The 20,364-nt window shown below is 35.5% G+C and overlaps 1 protein-coding gene across 1 annotated transcript in view; it reads right to left on the bottom strand.

The window, feature by feature from the left end:
- Gprk1 (G protein-coupled receptor kinase 1) overlaps window positions 1-20,364 on the bottom strand; it is a 598,843-nt gene that overhangs the window by 307,929 nt on the left and 270,550 nt on the right. Inside the window, exon 7 of the mRNA XM_090400057.1 lies at window positions 17,701-17,752. Within this exon, the coding sequence (XP_090256183.1) occupies window positions 17,701-17,752 (52 nt within the window). The remainder of the gene's footprint in view (window positions 1-17,700; window positions 17,753-20,364) is intronic.

Below are 20,364 nucleotides of genomic sequence, written 5' to 3' on the forward strand. Positions count from 1 at the left end.
AGAGAGCCAATCTCTGATCCATCTAACCAACATACTGTCTATTTCCATCCTCTACAGCTTGTACACCAACTTATCATATGGTAATCCATCAAAAGCTTTTGCAAAGTCTAAGAATATAACTGTATATGATTCTCCCTTATCTAACAGACTTGTCACCTTATCATAAAATACAAGTAAATTACTGAAACAGGACCTACCCTTTACAAACCCATGTCCATCAATCGAATTCTGTATTCTATTCCTTACTGATGTTTCCAACACCTTGACCACAACTGCAGTTATACAGACTGGCCTATAGTTGGAGGCTTGTCTTAGAACCTTGCTTGTGGAGTAGTACTATTTTGCACTCTTTCCACTCCTTAGGAACCCTATCCACTGCAAGACTTTCATTAAATAACCAGGTCAAGGGTATAACCAACTGTGGTGCACATTCTTACAGCCTTATTTTAATCTAATCCAACCAACATCTGATACACCTCTGTTTCTTTCACTTCCAATTCTCCTAATACTTGCCTTTCTTCTACATATTGCACTAGCAAATTTATACCAATATGATATACACTGATAAAGTGCTTGTTCAATAATTCCACTATATCCTTTGCAGCTGTTAGTCTGCTGCCATGACTATCTACCAATGTAGTCTGCCATAATTATTTTTCCTCTTGCTTGCCATGTAGTGCAAAAATTCCCCCGAGTTCAGCTTGGCCTGACCAGCTCATCTCCTCTCATCTGCACCTTTTCTTTCTTTACCATGCTCATCATCTTTCTAGTCTGTACCTTATACTCTTCATGGATCTGATCACCACCAACTGTCTTGTACCTCCTCCATAACATTTTCTTTATCGGTACAGCTTGCTTGATTTCACTGTCCATCCATTTCACTCCCACTCTATTTACTCGCTTAACCCTCAGTATGCAGCCATACATTGCTTTTGTCAGATACTGTCTTATGAGTTTCCATGCATTTTCAACATCTTTTCCGTTCAGCTCATCTACCCAACGTATTGATGTTAACTGACTACAGAGCTTCCTATAATCACCTGCTTTATACTTCCACATGTATCCATTTTTGGCAGTGACCTTTTCTTGTTTCACCACTTCCAACACAAGTACCTCATAATACTTGTTTCGAAATTCACCAACTGTCAACACCTCATTAACAACTACATCTTGCGAAGTTATCACTAAATCCCAAACATTAAAACCTCTAGTTGCTTCAATCATGTGCTGCTTAAGATACTTACTTTCAGAAATTCCACAAATTCGCTCTCCTTGTTCCCATACACTATCTCCTCCTTCCAGTCTATATTCCTATATTTAAAGTCTCCCATCAGGATCATCTTCTTTTTACATGCCCAAGTAATTTGCCTATACATTTCACAATCAGTATTCTCTGCAGAGGACAATGACTTGTAAAAGTAGGGAGATTCTTGTTCCATTGTATACGGCTTTGATTAGGCCACACATGGACTATTGTGCCCAGATTTGGTCACCTGGTTTTCAGAAGGATGAAGAGATGTTGGAGAGGGTCCAGAGGCGACTGACTAAGGTAGTTTCTGACCTCTGGAATGTTGAGTATGAAGAAAGATTGAGAAGATGCAACTTGCAGAGTCTGGTGGAGAGGAGGAGAAGGGGAGATATGATAGAGACCTACAAGTTATTAAGCGGTTGTTATAGGATCAATGCTGGAGAGGTTCCACAAAAAATAGTGGGAGATCAGGGGAGTGAGAAGCATGTTTTTTTCATGCAGAGTTGTGAATGATTCAAATGCCTTGCCCGAGAGTGTGGTGTCTGCAGAGAATTTGAGTGTGTTTAAAGCACAGTATGATGAGCTGTGTGTTTGATAAAAGGACCTCCTAAATGAGTCTCTGACTCCATGGGATCTTGGGTAATAATAATAACAGCATCCTATCAGATATACTAACCTGATTATTTCAACTTCACATAACACAGATTCAAAATCTGTGCATGCGCCATCAACTTCTACACTTTGCAGACACAATTCTCTGCAATCATTAAAAGCACTCTCCCTCCTCTTTTCACATCACTATCCTTTTGGAAAATTATATATCCTTCTAATTATATTCCTGACATCACATCCTTCTCAGACAACCAAGTTTCAATTAATACTGTTACTTTTGGGCATACCGTCTCAATCAATGCTACAAACTCAGCTCTCCTGTTTCGAATACTTGCATTTGTGTATAAACATAACAATCGCTGTGTGTTTGAGGCCATCCTACCAGCACAATGTTCTATATTCTAGCTTCTATACTGCACCTCTCTCTCTCTCTTCAGTTTGACCACTCTCATTTCCCTGATCCTGATTGTGATTTCCGATTTCCATTCTTACCTGTCTCATCCTTACCTTTATGCATTCCCTTACCTTGTGCTGCTGCAACCACATCTTCAATCTCATATCCATCTTCCTCCTGCTGTACAATCAGTTGATTTGTGCTATCCTGTTTCATAGGTAGATTCATTTGCTACAACTTCTTGACTCTGTGCCTTCTCAGAAAACAATAGCCTTTCTAAATGCCCAACACCAATCCCATTCAAATGTAATCCATCAGGTTTACACCATTTGAACTTCCCTTCAAATTCACAGATATACAAATTGAACCCCCTTTGCCTCACACAACTCGGCCATCTTACTATTCATTATCTTTGCTCTCCTTCTCAATTCACTGTTATCATATCTGGGCAACAAGCCTACGACTTTTCCCAACAACACTATTCTTCTTTACCTGCTGCAACAACTTCTTCGAGTTTCTATCAACATTCTTCTTCTCCTCCCCAACTAAGTCATTTGTGCCCACGACTACCACTAATTTTGATTCCTGGTATTTCCTTTTCTTCAATGCATCAGTTATTTGCTTTATTGTTCCACTAGCAAAGCATGTTTCGTGCACTTTATTAGTAGTCACACCTCTAATTATTGAGTCACCATACACTGATATACGACTATCCTTTCATTCTTCCTTTATAACATTAACTTCCTCCTTCTTATTGTCAGCCAATCTTTCCTATAGCTGTTTAATATCCTCCTCTGGATGTTTCATTTCACTTTTCATTTACTACTGCTGAAGCTCTTATACTACAGTCCTGACATTTGCTCCCATTTCCAATCACTCTAATCTATCCAGTCACTTTTCACATACGTTAATGCTTTCCTTCTTCTCATTTACCCAAACAGTCCACAGATCTTTCACATTTCTTGGTGCATACATGTAGCAGTTTTTGCAATGCATCCACTGCGAAAAATACAAGGCAAAGCCAGACTTTTGCACAGAAGCCTTCCGTGCCGCTGACGTATGTTTCTTTATGGATGCCATCTTTAGATGCTGAAGCAGTACAACAAACAAGTAGCAAAACACAATATAAACAACAAAAAAATTTCAACAACAACAACACCACGGAAGGACACTTGCATCCAAACTGAAAAGAATGCAGCACAATTAGCAATGAAAACCACACTATACACCAATTAAAAACATTTTTTTTTTTTATCACAGCTCAAAACTGTGTTTATAAAATGAATGCATTTAAATTATCAACATTATTTACGCGATCGGCTGCTCACTTTCATCACGTGGTATATTCGAATCTTTAGCAAAAATGCTTCTGTAATTACATTAAAATAAACAGTTTCATTATTGTTTGTCCTTTTATCATTTCAGAATCCTATGATCTTTGAGTTTATCACAACTTTTTGTTTAAAACCAGTTTAAAACATGAATGAGAAGTGAAAGCAGAGTGCAAAACGGACGGCAATGGTATGCCAGTAGAGAAAGCGCAGCTATGATGATGATGTGCACATGCATGGTGCAATATTAACAAAAGATTGCATGACTCAATGACAAAGGCAAGCCGACAATTACTGAGTTGAAATGCTGATTCACTTCAACTGAATTCCAAGATATCCGAAACTGCCATAACAACATTCACTATCTATTTCTTGTTTCAAACTTTTTTTGTCTGCAAGGTATATGCAGAACTTTTTAATAACTTTTTTCTTAAAGTAAAATCAGGGATGCGAGATATACGTGAAGTCGAGTTATATTCAAATAAATATGGTATGTCTGGGGAGGGAAAAGAGAAAATTCCAGAACAAGATCAAATAGATTGCATATCTAATTATAAGAATAGGCTAGGTGGTAATTTATTGTCTATACACAAATGCCAGGAGCATCAGAAACAAAGGGATTGAGTTCACTGTTTTATTGAATACGATGTGGCCTAAGATTGTTGGCATTAGTGAAACCTGGCTATCAGAATCAGATATGGTAAGTGGGATTGAGTGTAATGGGTACACTATTTTTAGGAATGACAGAAGAGATAGAAGAGGAGGAGGACTAATGACATCAGATGACTTAAGTCCAGTTAGAGTAGAAACACAATTAAACAATGATGATAACAATGTCCCTTGTAGCAGTGAGTTTGATTCTATCTGGTATGAAGTGGAGGTTAACAGAATGAAATATATGGTGGGGTGTTGCTACAGACCTAGCTGCTCAGTTGCAGGGTATGAAGAAATGCACTGCCAATTTAGCCTTATGGGTACCAAACGAGTGATCATTATGAGTGACTTTAATTTTCCAAACATTGATTGGGTAGAAGAGAAATAACATGATAAGAAAGAAGAGGAATTTATTGAATTGTTGCAAGACAACTTCCTCAAGGCCTGTGAAAGAAGGAACTTGAAGTCAAAGAGTGTTGGATTTGATCATAGTGCCAGAAGGGATCTCTGTCAAGAATATGGCTATTTTACCAATTTGTGACAGTGATCATGATATACTTTCTTGGGAAGTATCTAATTGTATTGATGCTCCAATTAAAACAGGTTACATGCTGAACTACAAACCTGGAAATTATGATCAACTTAGGAGAATATTATCCTTGGTCCCACATATCAGTTACTGAATAGGAAAAATGTCAGCAAATGCCAGAAATCTTTAAAAAAGTGCTAAAATGAGGTGGTATCTGAGAATAAGAGATTGAGAATAAGAGTGAGAGGAGTTATGAAATAAATAAAGCTAAGGACAGAAAAGTAACGAGTATTGTGTGGAAAGCTACACAGCAGTATGTAAAGAAACTGGGCATGCAATCTAAAGGCAATCCAAAAGAATTTTATCATTATGCTGAAAGCAAAAGAAAGAATGATGTGAAAAAATAACTACTGAATGGAGATGGTACTTGAGTGTTGGAAGCTAATGAGATTGTTCAGTTAACGAGTGCTCACTTCACTAAGATATATCAACCATGTGTATGTAACATGGTGCACAGTGCTACTGCTACATTGGATGAAGAGTTAGATGTTCATGAAAATGAGGTTGAAGAGCTGTTGCATAACCTGGATAAGAATTTATCTATATCAGCCTGTTTGCTAAAGGAATGTTCAGCCAAACTGGCTAGCCTTTCACATGTTTGTATAACTTGAGTCTCAGCTCAGGAATGATACCACAGGAATGGAAGGAATGTATGATAGTTCCACTGCACAAGGGTGGTGAAAAAAAAAACTGATGTGTCTAACTACCGACCTATTAGTATCTCTGGTGTGGTAATGAAGATTTTAGAGAAGTTGGTAAGAACTCGCATAGAGAAATGAATAGACAAATATGCTATACTCTGCAAGAAGCAGCATGGGTTTACTAAAGGAAGGTCATGTTTTAGCAATTTGCTCATATTTTATAATAATGTTATGGCTGAGTTGGATAAAGGGAAAGAATACACTATGATAATGTTGGATTGTTCTAAGGGATTTGATAGGATACCACACAAAAGGCTGTTGCATAAACTGGAGAATATGGGATTGGAATATAAACTCTTGATTTGGATCAGGGGATGGTTGACAGACAGATATCAAAAAGTGGTATACAGTGAGTGTGAATCTGCCAGATTTAAGGTGACCAGTGGTGTGCCTCAAAGTTCAGTCCTTGGGCCATTATTGTTCAATCTATACATTAATGACATCAGGCAGAGTCTAACATTAGATGTGCAACTGATGATGCAAAGATAGGCAGGACAATCAGGGATGCTACTGATATTCAGCACTTACAAAATGTTTGAATAGGTTGAAATTTGGGCAAATAAAAATGCCTATTTGGTTTATTGTCAGTGTGTAAAGTTATGCACTTTGGCATGATTAGCGTTCCAGTGGCATGTCATATTAGCAGGTTATGCTACAAGAAACTGATAAGGCAAGGGATCTTGGTGTATTGGTGGATAGGAATTTTTAGTTCAAAGGTCACATAGCAAAAGTTGCAAAATACAACTCAGAGGATAATTGTGATGTTGAAACGAACCTTGACATGTAAGGATAAGGAAGTCATTCTGTCTCTTTATAAGGCTTTGATAAGACCATACCTGAATTATTGTGTGCAAATTTGGTCTCCCAGGTTCCAAGGAGATAAAGAAGCTGTGGAAAGAGTGTAAAGATTATATCTGGATTATGGGATTTAGATTATGTGGACAGATTGTGAGTATGTGGATTGTGGACTATGGTTAACAGGAGAAAGAGGGGTGATATGATAGAGGTCTATAAACTTTTGAATGGGTATTATAGGATATCATCTGATGAAATTTTTCATTATATGGAAGGTGGGAAGAGAATACTGGGGCATCCATGGAAGTTAAGTTTGTTCCAAGTCAAGAAAGGAGTAAGAGTTAGGTTTTTCTCCCAGAGAGCAGTGATTAGTGGAATAGTTTGCCTTTAGGGGTAGTGAGTGCATCTAGTGTGAAATGAATTTAAGGGAAGGGATGACAGCTAGCTTGGGTAATTTATAGCCTCTCTCGATGGTGCTTGACTTCCTGGAGGTCTCAGATGATGATGATGATGACAATGATAATAATAATACAAGAAGAAAGCATTAGAATGCTATATCAATCACGATTAACAGATTACCTAAAAGAAGCCCAAATAAGTGAAGATATAGAAGAAGAATGGAAAACTAATAAGATAATCCATAAAGCAGTCTCTGAAATACTTGGAAAGAAAAATAAAATATTAAAAAGAAAACATTAAAAATCTGGAACACGGATATAGAAAATGCAATAAAACAGGGGAAGGGGGGCATGCAAATCACTCCTTCAAAAACATACAAAGGAAACAGAAGAAATATGTAAAAACAAAAAGAAATAATAGTGCAAAAAGCTCACCAAAATTCTTGGGACAGGTTTATTAATAAATAGAAGAAGACATACATGGAAGACAAGACACAGCCTACAAATAATTAAGGAAATTAAACAACAAAGAAAGAGATACAGTACAAATAAACATAATACAAGAGAAACAATGGATAGAACATTATAAGAATTTATGGTATGACTCAAATTTAATAACAGAAAATAATAATGAAGAAATCAGTACTGATATAGAAACAATAAAATTAAAAGAACAGAAGCAATAAAGGCATCAAAACACAGAAAATCAACTGGATTAGATGGCATAAATAGAGCTTTGGAAACATGGCAGGGAATATTTACATAACAGATTCTTAAAATTAATAAATAACTGTCGAAAGAAATGTGAGGTTCCATCAGACTGGTTAAAAGCTAAGGCTATACAGTATTTAAGAAAGGAGACAGAGATGATTGCGGAAATTACAGAGGAATAAATTTATTAAATACAGGTTATGAAATTTACAGTAAAATCCTGAATTAAAGATTTAGAAATATTGCAAACAATCTACTCTCAGAACAACAAAATCGTTTCACACATGGAAGATCACATACAGACAATATTTATATGTTAAACCAAATATTTGAAAAAATACGAGAATTTAATTTAGAGACTCTGGCCTTTATAGATTATGAGAAAGCTTTTGATAAAATACACAGAGAAAAACTATGGAATATAATGAAAAACCAAGGATATCCATTACATTTGTACAAGCAATACAAAGTTTATATAAAGATACAAAAATAGAGTTACAGTTAAGTAATAAATTAACAGAAGAGATTGAAATAAATCAGAGTGTCAGACAAGGGTGTAGCTTATCTCCAACTCAATTCAATATATATATATTTGATCACATTATTAAAATATGGAAAACAACAATAAAACATGGTATCCAGTTAACCAGAAAAAATGTCATCAATACAATGAAGAAGACCTTCAAAAATCAGTTTATGTATTAAACAAAATAAGCCAACAATACAATTTAAAAATTTCACAAAAGAAAACAAAAGTCATGGTATTTAAAGGTCAAGATCATGTTAAATCAAAAATAGTTATAGAAAATGAAATAATTGAACAGATGACACAATTTAATTATTCAAGCTGCATAATAACATATCTAAAAGATAAAGATACAGATGAAAATAAAGAAATCTCAGAAAATCTGTGGAATAATGAATAAAAAAGCAAGATGAGAAATTCAACCAAATTTTTATAAAATAATGGCCACTCTTACTCTATTATATGATTCAGAAAACATGGACTGTTAAAAAAGAAAGATGAAAGTAAATTACGCTACAGAGTTGAAATTTTTAAGAGCAACTAATCATCATCATCATCATCAAATTCCTGCCATGTACCCTCAAGGGGTATACAGGATATGATAGTACTACATGAAAAAAATTACATATCATTACTAACTTCCTATCTACAATTTTCCTCCAAATCAGTTTGTTACTTGTCAGGACTCCAACATTATCAGATCTTATATTTCTATCGTCTAAGGCACTTTGTACCGTATCAATCCACCTATATCTTGGTCTTCCTCTGGGTCGTTTTGCTGCCAACCTGGCAGAGAACACTTGTTTTGCTGATCTTTCTTCGCCCATTCTGTTTAAGTGACCATACCACCTGAGATTAGCTCTGCTAACGCATTCCTGGATGTTGACAATGTCAAGTTCTTTCCTGACATCCTTGTTTTTAATATGATATTGCCATTGATGCCATCTGTTCACTCCTATAACCTTTCTCAGGACTCTCATATCAGCAGTCTCTAGTCTTTGGTCAAGTGTTTTACCTCTGACCCAGCTCTCAGATCCATAAGGTAAAACTGGTTTGAACACTGCCTTGTATACAGCTAATTTAGTGTTCTGACTAATTTCTCTCTTATTCCATATGAATTTATTCAGTTGACTTCCTACCATACCAGCTTTGCAGATTCTGTTGTCTATTTCTATATTTAATTTACCATCTTCAGTAAAAATCGTGCCTAAGTAGCTGAAATGTTTCACTTGTTCCACAGGTTCTCCATTCACAACACAGTTGACATTTTCAATGATTCTGCCTATTTTCATTGTCTTTGTCTTTTCATTGCTGACCTTCATACCATATCTATTACAACAGCTATTCAATTTAGTCAGAGAATCTTGTAGACTTGTAGTGGATTTATTTAGAAGTATAACATCATCCGCATAAAGCAAAGAGCTGACATTAACATCTCCAATTTTGATATCATGTTTAATACCACTTTCCTTCATAATGTGATCCATATAGATAATGAATAACAGAGGGGATAATGTACATCCTTGTCTCACACCAGATTTAACATTAAACCATCTTCCTGTACTTCCTTCAATTCTAACTGCTGACTTACAATTCAAATAAAGACTAAGTATTGCTTGATATAATGCCCCCTTGACACCATATAACTGCAACGCATTGAACAGCTTCTCTCTTGGCACCTTATCATATGCCTTTTCCAAATCGACAAAACTTAAATACAGATCTTTGTTATATTCCCATGCTTTCTCGACTATTTGTCGTAAAGTGAAGATCTGATCCTCAGAGCCTCTGTTTGGCCTGAATCCAGCTTGTTCGTCACCAAGCTTTTCTTCCACAATTCTTCTCAACCGTTTCTCAAGTATACTTGCATAGATCTTGCCAGGAACACTCAGTAGGGAAATACCTCTGTAATTCTCATATTCAGTTTTATTTCCCTTTTTATATATGGGTACTATGAGAGCTCTACTCCAATCATCGGGAATTCGTCCCTCTGTCCAGGCTTTCTGAACTATGCAGTGCAGCCTGTAAGACTCTTATACCACCATAATTCAGCATTTCTGGTCGAATATCATCTACTCCTGCTGCCTTTCCACATTTCAAGCCTTAGATGGCTTTTTCTACTTCAAATATGGATATGTATTCCTGACTGCATGCCTGGTCAGTGTTTTTTACCACTGTGCTGTCATCACTGCTTGTTTCATTTAGCAGTTTTTCAAAGTAATTACTCCATACTTCAAGGATATCTTTTTCTCCTGTTTTCATGTCACCTTTATCATCTTTAACTCCTTTTACAGCACTCTTTCCTCCATTCCTAAGCTTCTTCAACAACGTCTAGAATATTTTGCCACCTTCTTGATATTTATTTTCTATATTCTTGCCAAAGTCCTCCCATGACTTTTGTTTAGCTAGTTTTACACAGTGTTTTGCATTCTTGCATTTGTTTCTGTATTCTCTAAAAGCACAAGCTGACTTATTTGACAGGAACTTTTGATAAGCTTTCTTCTTTTCCTTCACTGCCTCTTTAACTTCCTGTGTCCACCAGGGAGTTCTGATTTTTTTATCCTTGCAGACAACCTCACCACATGCCTCCCTGGCAGAATCAATCAATGTTTTCTTCAGTGTTTGCCAATGACTCTCCAAGGTTTGATTCCTGTTCTCAAACTCATTTTTTCTTCAATAATCGTTGTGTATATTAGTCTACAGTTCACATCTAAGAGCTGCTCAACTTTCATTCGCTTTAAAACTTTCTTACATGTTATTCTTTTCAATATGAAATTCAATTTTATCCTGCTTCAAGACTAAATAGTGATTACTTCCAATTTCAAATCCTCTGTACACTCTGGTGTCCTGCAGCAGGGAGAAAACATCACTATCAACAATAACATAGTCAATGAGACTTTTCTTATTCCTTGCCTCTTCTCTCCATGTGAATTTGTGCACATTTTTATGTTGGAACATGGTGTTAGTAATAACCAGTCAATGTCCTGAGCAGAAATCCAACAGATATTTGCCATTATTATTATTAGCTTTGCTCTTTTCTCCAAATTTTCCCAAAATATTTTTGTATGTCTCACAATCATTTCCTACTCTGCTATTTAGATCCCCAACAAGGACCAACTTTTCCTTTTTCATCGTGTCAGTTGCTTTTTCTAAAGCCTCAAAAAATTCCTCCACTTCTACCTCAGCAGAACCTTCTGTGGGACCATAGGCACAAATAAGTCTCATTGTCCAGTTCCCCATTCTCATATTTGCCCACATTACTCTACTTGAGACTGACTGCCATTCAAGAAGATTAGCCTCGTATTTTGTGTTGAATACTATGGTTACTCCTTCTTTTCCTTGATTGTCATTGCCTGAATATAACATTTTGTATTTATTGCTCAGAAAGATCTCACCAGATATTGTCTTTTTTGTTTCGGTCACCCGTATTATGTCTACCTGGTACTTATCTAATTCCACAGCTAGCTCCATTTCTTTGCCAATCAGGCTTCTTATGTTGATAGTTTCGATCTTCAACTCTGGTGATATTCAGTTGGGATGTGTTTTAGGGTTTGTTCCAGTAGCTGACTTTTTGCCATTTGCCCTGGTTCCCCGGAGAAAACGGGGGCCTTGTTTAACCTGGGGATGCCCCAGCCGGCATGAAATTTTGTCATGTTGTACCATCATTTTGTAGTTTGGTTTAAGCCAATAAGAATGCAATTTGGTAGGCTACATCCCAAACTGTCAGCCCATCCTCGTTCGTTCAGTATCCAGGTAGATACCCAACAGGGTGCACCACGAGAAGGTGAGGATTGGACATTAGGTCAGAAGCCCTGGTCGGTTCTCTGCATTCCTTTAAAGGCTATGTGGAGGTCTCCTCTCAGTTATACAGCTTTGACCCTTAACTAAAGGATGGCCAAATTTGGAGCATATAAGAAATGAAGAGATCAGAAAAGAACTAGATATTTACAATGACGTAAATGAAAAGATCAAGGAATATAGAGAGAAATGAAATGGATAGAACATCTACTTAGGATGGAAAGATATTGGCTACCAAAAGAGGTGGATAGATATAGACCAAAGGGAGAGAGAAAGAACAGCTGCAAGATGGAAAGACCAATGAAGCCGGAACAGGAAAATGCCTAATCCTTGAAGAGAAGAAAAATTTAACAAAAGCAAAATTCTTTGAATGGAAATATAATTATCTATAAACATATGGTCTTTCAAAGAAAGCAAAAATTCATAATTACAATCGATTTTTGATTTCTCTGAAACAAAGAGGGAACTAAAATAAAAAATAAACAAATAAAAATATTGCATAAAAAAATGACATACAGGATTTTGAAGAAAAGAGAAGAGCTCCTGGTTTGAATTTTTGAATAAATAAGGTTAATTACTTTTAAATTAATAACTCTCATTTGATCTTCTTATCGATATCATCTGAGTATATACACCTAAAATACAAGCTAATTCACCTAATCCAACATTATGCTATAAAAATTTTTTTTTTTTAACATTGCTTCCACCAGAGAGCTTACTGATATACACTTGCCAGCATTTATGAGATGCCTTAGTGCAAACCATACAGAAGACATTATCACTTGCCCAAGTGTCCATATATTCACCTTTTATTGGTCCATTTTAATAAGGTTTCACTGGCCTGACAGCTGTTTTGAACTGGTTGGTTCTCCTCACAGATCAGCAAAAACCTTAAGAGAGCAAAAACTCTCGTTCAATACTAAGAAACTCGAAGTGTCGGAGAGGTGTATTTTTCGTAAGTGAACTCTCAGTCAGTTCGTAAAGTATTTACTAAAATAAAGAGCCAAAAGGCTTCACTTCGGCAGTGCAAAATCAAGTGGATATTAAATCCAGCAACTTTTGGTCAATTTTTTTTTTTTATGAAACTTTCATAGTTTCTATATTCGGCTTTGGAATAATGCTGGATTTAATATCCACTTGATTTATATAATTTTGCACTGCTGAAGTGAAGCCTTTTGGCTCTTTATTTTAGTAAATACTTTATGCACCGACCAAGAGTTCACTTATGAAAAATACACCTCTCCAACACTTCAAGTTCCTTAGTATTGAACGAGAGTTTTTGATCTCTTAAGGTTTCTGAGGAGTTCGAAACAGCTGTCAAGCCAGTGAAACCTTATCAAAATGAACCAATTTAGGGTGAATTTATGACCGCTTGGGCAAGCGATCATGTCTTCTATATGGTCCGCACTAAAGCAACTCATAAATGCCGGTGAGTGTATTCCCGTAAGCTCTCTGGCCAACTTTTTTACAAAACTTTCATAGTTTCTACATTTGACTTTGAAATAATGCTGGATTTAATATCCACTTGATTTATATAATAAAGAATATAATTTCTTGTAAAGTATAATATACTTTATAATCAAGTGAAAAAACTTCCTACAACTGAATCAGAATATTTCAACAATATGGTGATACATTCTATGGTTTAGCAGTTCTTCAGTTAATTTTTGGTACTGACAGCACATGTTTCTAAACATATAACAGGTTTAATAAAATAAACAATATAACGCAACAAGTTTCATAAGACTTACATCACCATTGATACCAAAACTTATATAAAAGACTGAAAAAAAAATCATTACACATAGCAGATGCGATTAGAACTTCATAATTAGTACATACAAACAAGTGACCAGAAAAGAAAAAAAAAGAAAAAAAAAAGACAATCTATTAATTACACTGTATGCATTGGAACAATGCTAGTTGCTGCCTGTCACATTCTGTAGCATGACATGTGTCATATCCCAAATGTTTTGATGAAAGTAGACCAAACTTGGTGTAGGATTACGCCTTGATTTTTATTATATTGCATGGTGATCCGTAGCATTTCTGAGAGTTCTTTAAACTTTCTCTTAAAACAATTATGATCAATATATGGCAATTCTGTTTCTTGTTTGAACATGTAAGAGTAGAAGACATTGAAAAAAAAAAGACAACATAAATTGACATTGATTGGAGGAAATGGTATAAAGACAGCTGTTGCAGAATGTGTGGTGGAGATACTTAATGAGCAGTTCATAAAGATCTTTCAATCTTGTGAATGTGACTTCATGGAGAGATTAAGAGCAGTTGATGATGGGGAGGAGAGACTGACTGTAAGTGAGCAAGAGGTGTTTGGGGAGTTAAGTAAACTAGATGTAAATAAAGCTGTGGGACTTGATAATATATCACCGCGTATTCTGAAGGAATGTGCCAGAGAGTTGACACCTGCCTTGACATATTTTTTTAATACGAGTCTTGCACTTGGTCAAGTTCCTAAGGAGTGGAAGGAGGGCAAGATTGTGCCACTTCATAAAGGATGAAGTGGCACGGTTGTTGGAGAAGCTTGTGAGAACTAGGATCCAGAGTTGGGTTGACAACAATGGTATAATCTTTGATGGACAGCATGGATTTGCTAAAGGGAGGTCATGTTTTAGTAATCTACTTACTTATTACAATAAAGTGACTGCTTCCTTGGACAGAGGAGAAGGATACACAGTAATATACTTGGATTTCGCAAAAGCTTTTGATAGAGTACCTCATGATAAGTTGACAGTCAAACTAGAGCAGATGGGGTTGGATATTAGATTAGTGCATTGGATTGGAGACTGGCTATCTGATAAGTATCAACAAGTTGTGTATGGGGGTGCGATATCCAGGAAAAGGAAAGTCACTAGTGGAGTGCCTCAGGGGTCTGTTTTAGGGCCATTACTATTTAACTTGTATATTAATGATATTGGCGAAGATTTGGATGGAGATATTCAGTTGTTTGCAAAGATGATGCAAAGTTGGGACGAACCATAAAGAGTAGTGAAGATGTCGTGGCTTTGCAGGAAGACTTGAATAAATTGAGTGATTGGGCAAGCAAATGGGGATGTGAGTTCAATGTTGCAAAATGTAAGGTTTTAAAATTTGGAAAACAAAGATGGAATGCAGAATTTATGCTTGGTGAGAATGTATTGTTGGAAGTAGAGGAAATAAGAGATCTGGGGGTGATAGTGGATAAGGATCTAAAATTTAGGGGACACATTGCCGAAATTGTGAAGACAACACAAAGACTTCTGGGAATGATGCGGAGGACACTGACGTGTAGAAGTAGGGAGATTCTTGTTCCATTGTATAAGGCTTTGATTAGGCCACACATGGAGTATTGTGCCCAGATTTGGTCACCTGGTTTTCAGAAGGATGAAGAGATGTTGGAAAGGGTCCAAAGGCGACTGACTAAGGTAGTTTCTGGCCTCTGGAATGTCGAGTATGAGGAAAGATTGAAAAGATGTAATTTGCAGAGTCTAGTGGAGAGAAGGAAGAGGGAAGATATGATAGAGACCTACAAGTTGGTAAGGGGTTGTTATAGGATCAATGGTGGAGAAGTTCTACAGAGAATAGTGGGAGATCAGGAGAGAACCAGAGGTCATCCCTGGAAACTGTATAAGGAGGGTGTGAGTAGGGGAGTGAGAGGCAGGTTTTTTTTGTGCAGATTTGTGAGTGATTGGAATGCCTTGCCTGGGAGTGTGGTGTCTGCAAAGAGTTTGAACGTGTTTAAGACACGGTATGATGAGATGTGTGTGAGATAAAAGGACCTCCTAGATAAGTCTTTGACTTCATGGGGTCTTGTTTAATAATAATAATAATAATAATAATAATAATAACACAGGCCACCCAGTGGCTTGGCAAAATATGAGTAGGCTAAGGACTTTTTTTTTTTCAATTTTGTTTATTAATTTTATATATATTTTATATTTTTTTACAGAAATCCTATTCTAAAGAGCAAATATAAGCTATTTGAGGCCCCCAATAAGCCAGAAAACAAGCAATTTGGCCACAAAATATATATTTTGTATTAATTACACAAAAAAATACTATGTAGTGACAGTAATTAGTATAATGTAGATATTAATCATAATGTGTTGTGTAGGGTATATAGAATGGCTTCGCACAGTGAGTCCTCAAGACTCCATGGAGATATGTAATAAAATAATAACAATGATACCACTTTATCAATTTCTTCTCAACTTGTAGATATAATCTGACCATTATATTTGCTATTAAGGAAAAATCTAAATGTCCTGAAACAGATGACATACAGAAAGGGTTGGAAAGCGTAAAAATCATATTAAAGGGAAAAAAAAGTTAATAAAATGTTCAGGCCTTCCATTGAATTCTTGCTCTTAGAACATATTTTTATACATACTGTTGACTATTTCTCAGTGCCACTATATAGCTAGTTGAGCAGCTTGGTTTTAGTATGTTATTGGATCTGATTAGGGAACTAAAATAGGCTGGCATTTTAAGATTTGAGAAGTAGAACACTGCAATGATGTCAAGCACAAGAGACATGAAATATCTAGACTGATAGCATGTGGGAGATTAATTTCATCGCCAGGTGTAAGAACACTGCTCAGCTTATTAGCCTGAAGTAGTGTGAAAGAAAAGTTCTATGCTTGGTCTCTAGAGCAGGGTTTCCAGACTATGTAAAAAAAAAAATCAATAAAATTACAAAACAATTATAAAATGAATAAAAATAAAAAATCATCTGGCCAACTCATGGTACTATAGGCTTCATGAGTGGGAGTCACATAAAAAAAAAAGCCTGAAAATACCACGCCATGGATTAGTCAACTGCCAACTATGCCTAATTTGAAATAAGCCATTTCAAGGAATCCATAAACTGCATACTTTCACAACACACTTCAGTCCAGCAAAATAGGAATGACGACAGAATACTACATGAAAATGTTAATACATCGTCGGTGAAGACCAACCACTTGATTTACTATCTATTGCCACTAAGGAAACAAAACATGCTGCAGAGATAATGCTTCAATGTTGAACTGTTTTGAGTCTACAAGTCTGTAACGTCTTATTTTTTTTTGCAGCAAATCTTGTTATATTTGTAAAACTCTGTAATTTGTAGATGTGGTGCCATAAATCTAATTAGTGAGGAAACATGCTGTTTTTTATTTAATAAATATTTGTTTATTAGATCAAAAAAATCAGCTAACGCCTTTTTATTCCCGTATATACCAGGAGTAGGCGAGGTCATTTTTAGTCCTATCTAACTTTTTGGAGACCGAGTGGACAGTTCAATCAGATGAAAAAAAAAAAGTTTGTTTGCTTACACAGTATGAAAGTTTCTGAAAGAAGGTGAGGGGAAATAATAGAGGGCACTGAAAATACAGGAAATGATAAATGAAAATAAGGAACATACAAACAAGAGCAGATAATTAGAAAAACTGAAAATGAACTAGCAAAAAGAACCATAAAATGGAAACATGAAGAATTACAACAGAAATTTGGAACAAGTTGATGAAAGAATTGGATATATATATACAGTCCGTAGCTCACTTGGTAACAAAGGGTCTTATGTTATAATCCTGTCTAGAATGAGAAAAATTTTTATAAGAACTTTTCAACTGAAGCCATGGTTAAATGTTTACCTTTCTGGAGACTTGAGTTTTTTTCATTCCACAAAACAGACATACATCTATCTACAGCATACAGTAGGCAGATATTGTGCAGATGGTGAATTATAAGTAAAAAGCGACTTCAAATATTAAGTCCTGGGAATGATCACAGGAGTTTCATGTAATAATAACAATAACATACCATTGGCTTTAATGTTGTCATTCATTAGGTTTATGGAATTGGCAATTCAACAATTTAAGAATGTTGTTGATTTCATAAATCTCTAATTAGAGCAAATAAATAAATATAAAAGTATAGAAAAATATATTTCAACTTACTTGGATATTTAATTCTAAGTTTTTCCATTGACAAAACCTTGTGTATTTATCACTGAAACAAAAGTATGCCTATCATTAAAATACAAAAATCTCAAAAAAATAAAATAAATAAATAATAATAATGAAACAATTACATTATCTACTACCATTCAAAGTAGTGGTTGATTTAGATGAACATTTAGATAAATATGAGAGTTCATATATACATACATTATATATATATATAGCTAAAAGATTATGGACAGTCAATTCATTCTGATGTTCTCTGGCCAATACAAACTTATTTACTAATTTGGTTGGTAGAGTGAATAATATCTCTGTTCTCTAATGAATAGGCTGTGGGTCTGAATTACAGAGTAGCATCGTATGTGAGCACCTTTAGATGGCAGATAATGTTTGTTGCCCAGTAAGAGACAACTACCACTTATTGGAGGCCTTATATTGCTTTTTCAAGTTGAGGTCTCTAAAGCATCATTCCCAGATTAAGTAACCTATAACCCAATGCTTTATTAAATGAGCATGTAGGTCTACAATATTTTGTGGGTGGGAGTCACTTTAAAGAAAATTATTACTGGTGTTGTGATCCCCCCCCCCTTCAAATAATTGAGGCACAGGAGCACAGGATGATTTTGAAATCTGTAAATGCAAATTCAAAATGAAACTATTATCTTCTTATCTAAATCAAAATCAGAATAGACATTTAACATCATCATGAAATTCCTGCTATGTGCCCTTGGGGGACACAGGATCCTATAAGTATTACGTGAATAAGTTTACATTATTACTATCTTTGTATCAACAATGTTCCTAAAAATTAATCAGTTATTTCTCAGAACTCCCACACTGTCAGATCTTATATTTTGTAACACACACATATATATATATGTGTGTGTGTGTGTGTGTGTGTGTTACAAAATATAAGATTGTATATGAGATTTATATATTCCTATATAAATCTCACATTGAGGACAATAGTATCTGCATCAATCCACCTAGATCTTGGTTTGCCTCTGGATCTTTTTTTACTGCCATTTAACATCCATTTCACCCTTTCCTGTTTCTATTCCGCTGAAGTGATCATACCACCTTAGACATGCTTGGCCCATACATTTTTGAATGCTAACAGAGTTGAGTTTATTTCCTAATTTTTCTCAGAAGTTTCATTCACCATCATACCAGCTTGGCTTATTCTATTCTCTATTTCCATATTTAACTTGTTCTATAAGTTCTATATTCTTATGCAGCTGATAGTTTTCCATGTTGCTATTTTAATATTTCCACTTTCATGCCTATTTTAATACATTTTTCATCTTTTTATTAATAATTTTCCTATCAAACTTGTTAGAACAGTAATTCAATTTAAAGACTTGATGTATTCAGGAGTATGGCATAATGATATTATGTTTAATAACACGTTTCTTTATGACACTGAAATAATGGTTTTGCTCTTTGCAACCATTGTTCTAGTCTCAGCACTAGAACAATGGTTCAAAAAAATAGCAAATTTATGTTAATTCAAACAAGTGCATTGCAGTGCCATTCACAAGAAGACGAGTGTTCTTAGAGGACAGAGTCATTGAGTTTGGTGCCCCCATTCCATGGCAACCAGTAGTCAAATACTTAGGAGTACAACTAGATAAAGAGCTTTGCTTTACAACTGATATCAAACATGTCTGCTCAAAAGAAAATATGGCAATAGGGAAGCTATACTCATTACTGAATCATTGGTATAGCTGCTATCCACCCTAACCCGCTAAGCAGTAGACTACAGTGAGCATGATCCTGAAAAACACAAACATTCCAAAACCACACTGAACAGGTAAGGTTTTTTTTTAATATCCACTGCCAGAAGCCCAAAAATATTATTGAGCCTTTGACTCAATAATATTCCTAGCCCGTTACGGTTTACTACCTAGCAGTAGACTAAAATAAATATCTCAGGACAAGCATCCCAAAAAAACATATTGAAAAAGTAGTTTTCTTTTTAAAAAAGGGAGAAAACATCACTGGTAGTCAATAGGCCATAATGGGTTAGCCGAGTGCTCAATAATATTACTTAATTCAAAAACTTCATTGCAATCCGACAGAGGATAAAGAACCATGGGTCAAATCAATCCATCTTGCCAGAACAGTTAGCCTTGGTATCCCTTCTGGGTCTAGCTCTCACTGATGAGACGATAAAGGCTAAAACCAGTCTGAGTAGTAGCCCTCCCCCCATAATGCAAAACATTATGCACACCCAAAAGGATGTGCCTTTCATTATGGTATACTAAGACAATTGATGTTAAGTCATTAGTCTCTACATACAAGTAGCCCAGCCATGAAGATACTTCGCATGCAAATTTTGTTTGCTTACACTTGAATAAAGGATTAAACCAAGAATATAATTTCTTGGCATCTTTAATTTTAATAAGACTGTCTTTTTAAATACTTGGACAGCTTGAGGCAGTCATTATTTACATCTAGCTGATAAATCACAGCTACATAATCTTTCTGACAGAATCGTCTTTTATGTGAGACTGAGCTTTTTTTTCAATGGATTCAGCGTCTGAAGGAAACAGGGAGGTAAGCTAGATCAGATCTGTCCGACTCTTGATATCTTATGTAAACCTAATATTTTTCTAAGCATGATCTCTCTCATCTAGTTATAACACAAATAATCAA

The sequence above is a fragment of the Typopeltis vanoorti genome, chromosome 11 (assembly GCF_054136105.1).
Source record: "Typopeltis vanoorti isolate ZY-2024b chromosome 11, IOZ_Tvanoo_1.0, whole genome shotgun sequence".
Lineage (NCBI taxonomy): Eukaryota > Metazoa > Arthropoda > Arachnida > Uropygi > Thelyphonidae > Typopeltis > Typopeltis vanoorti.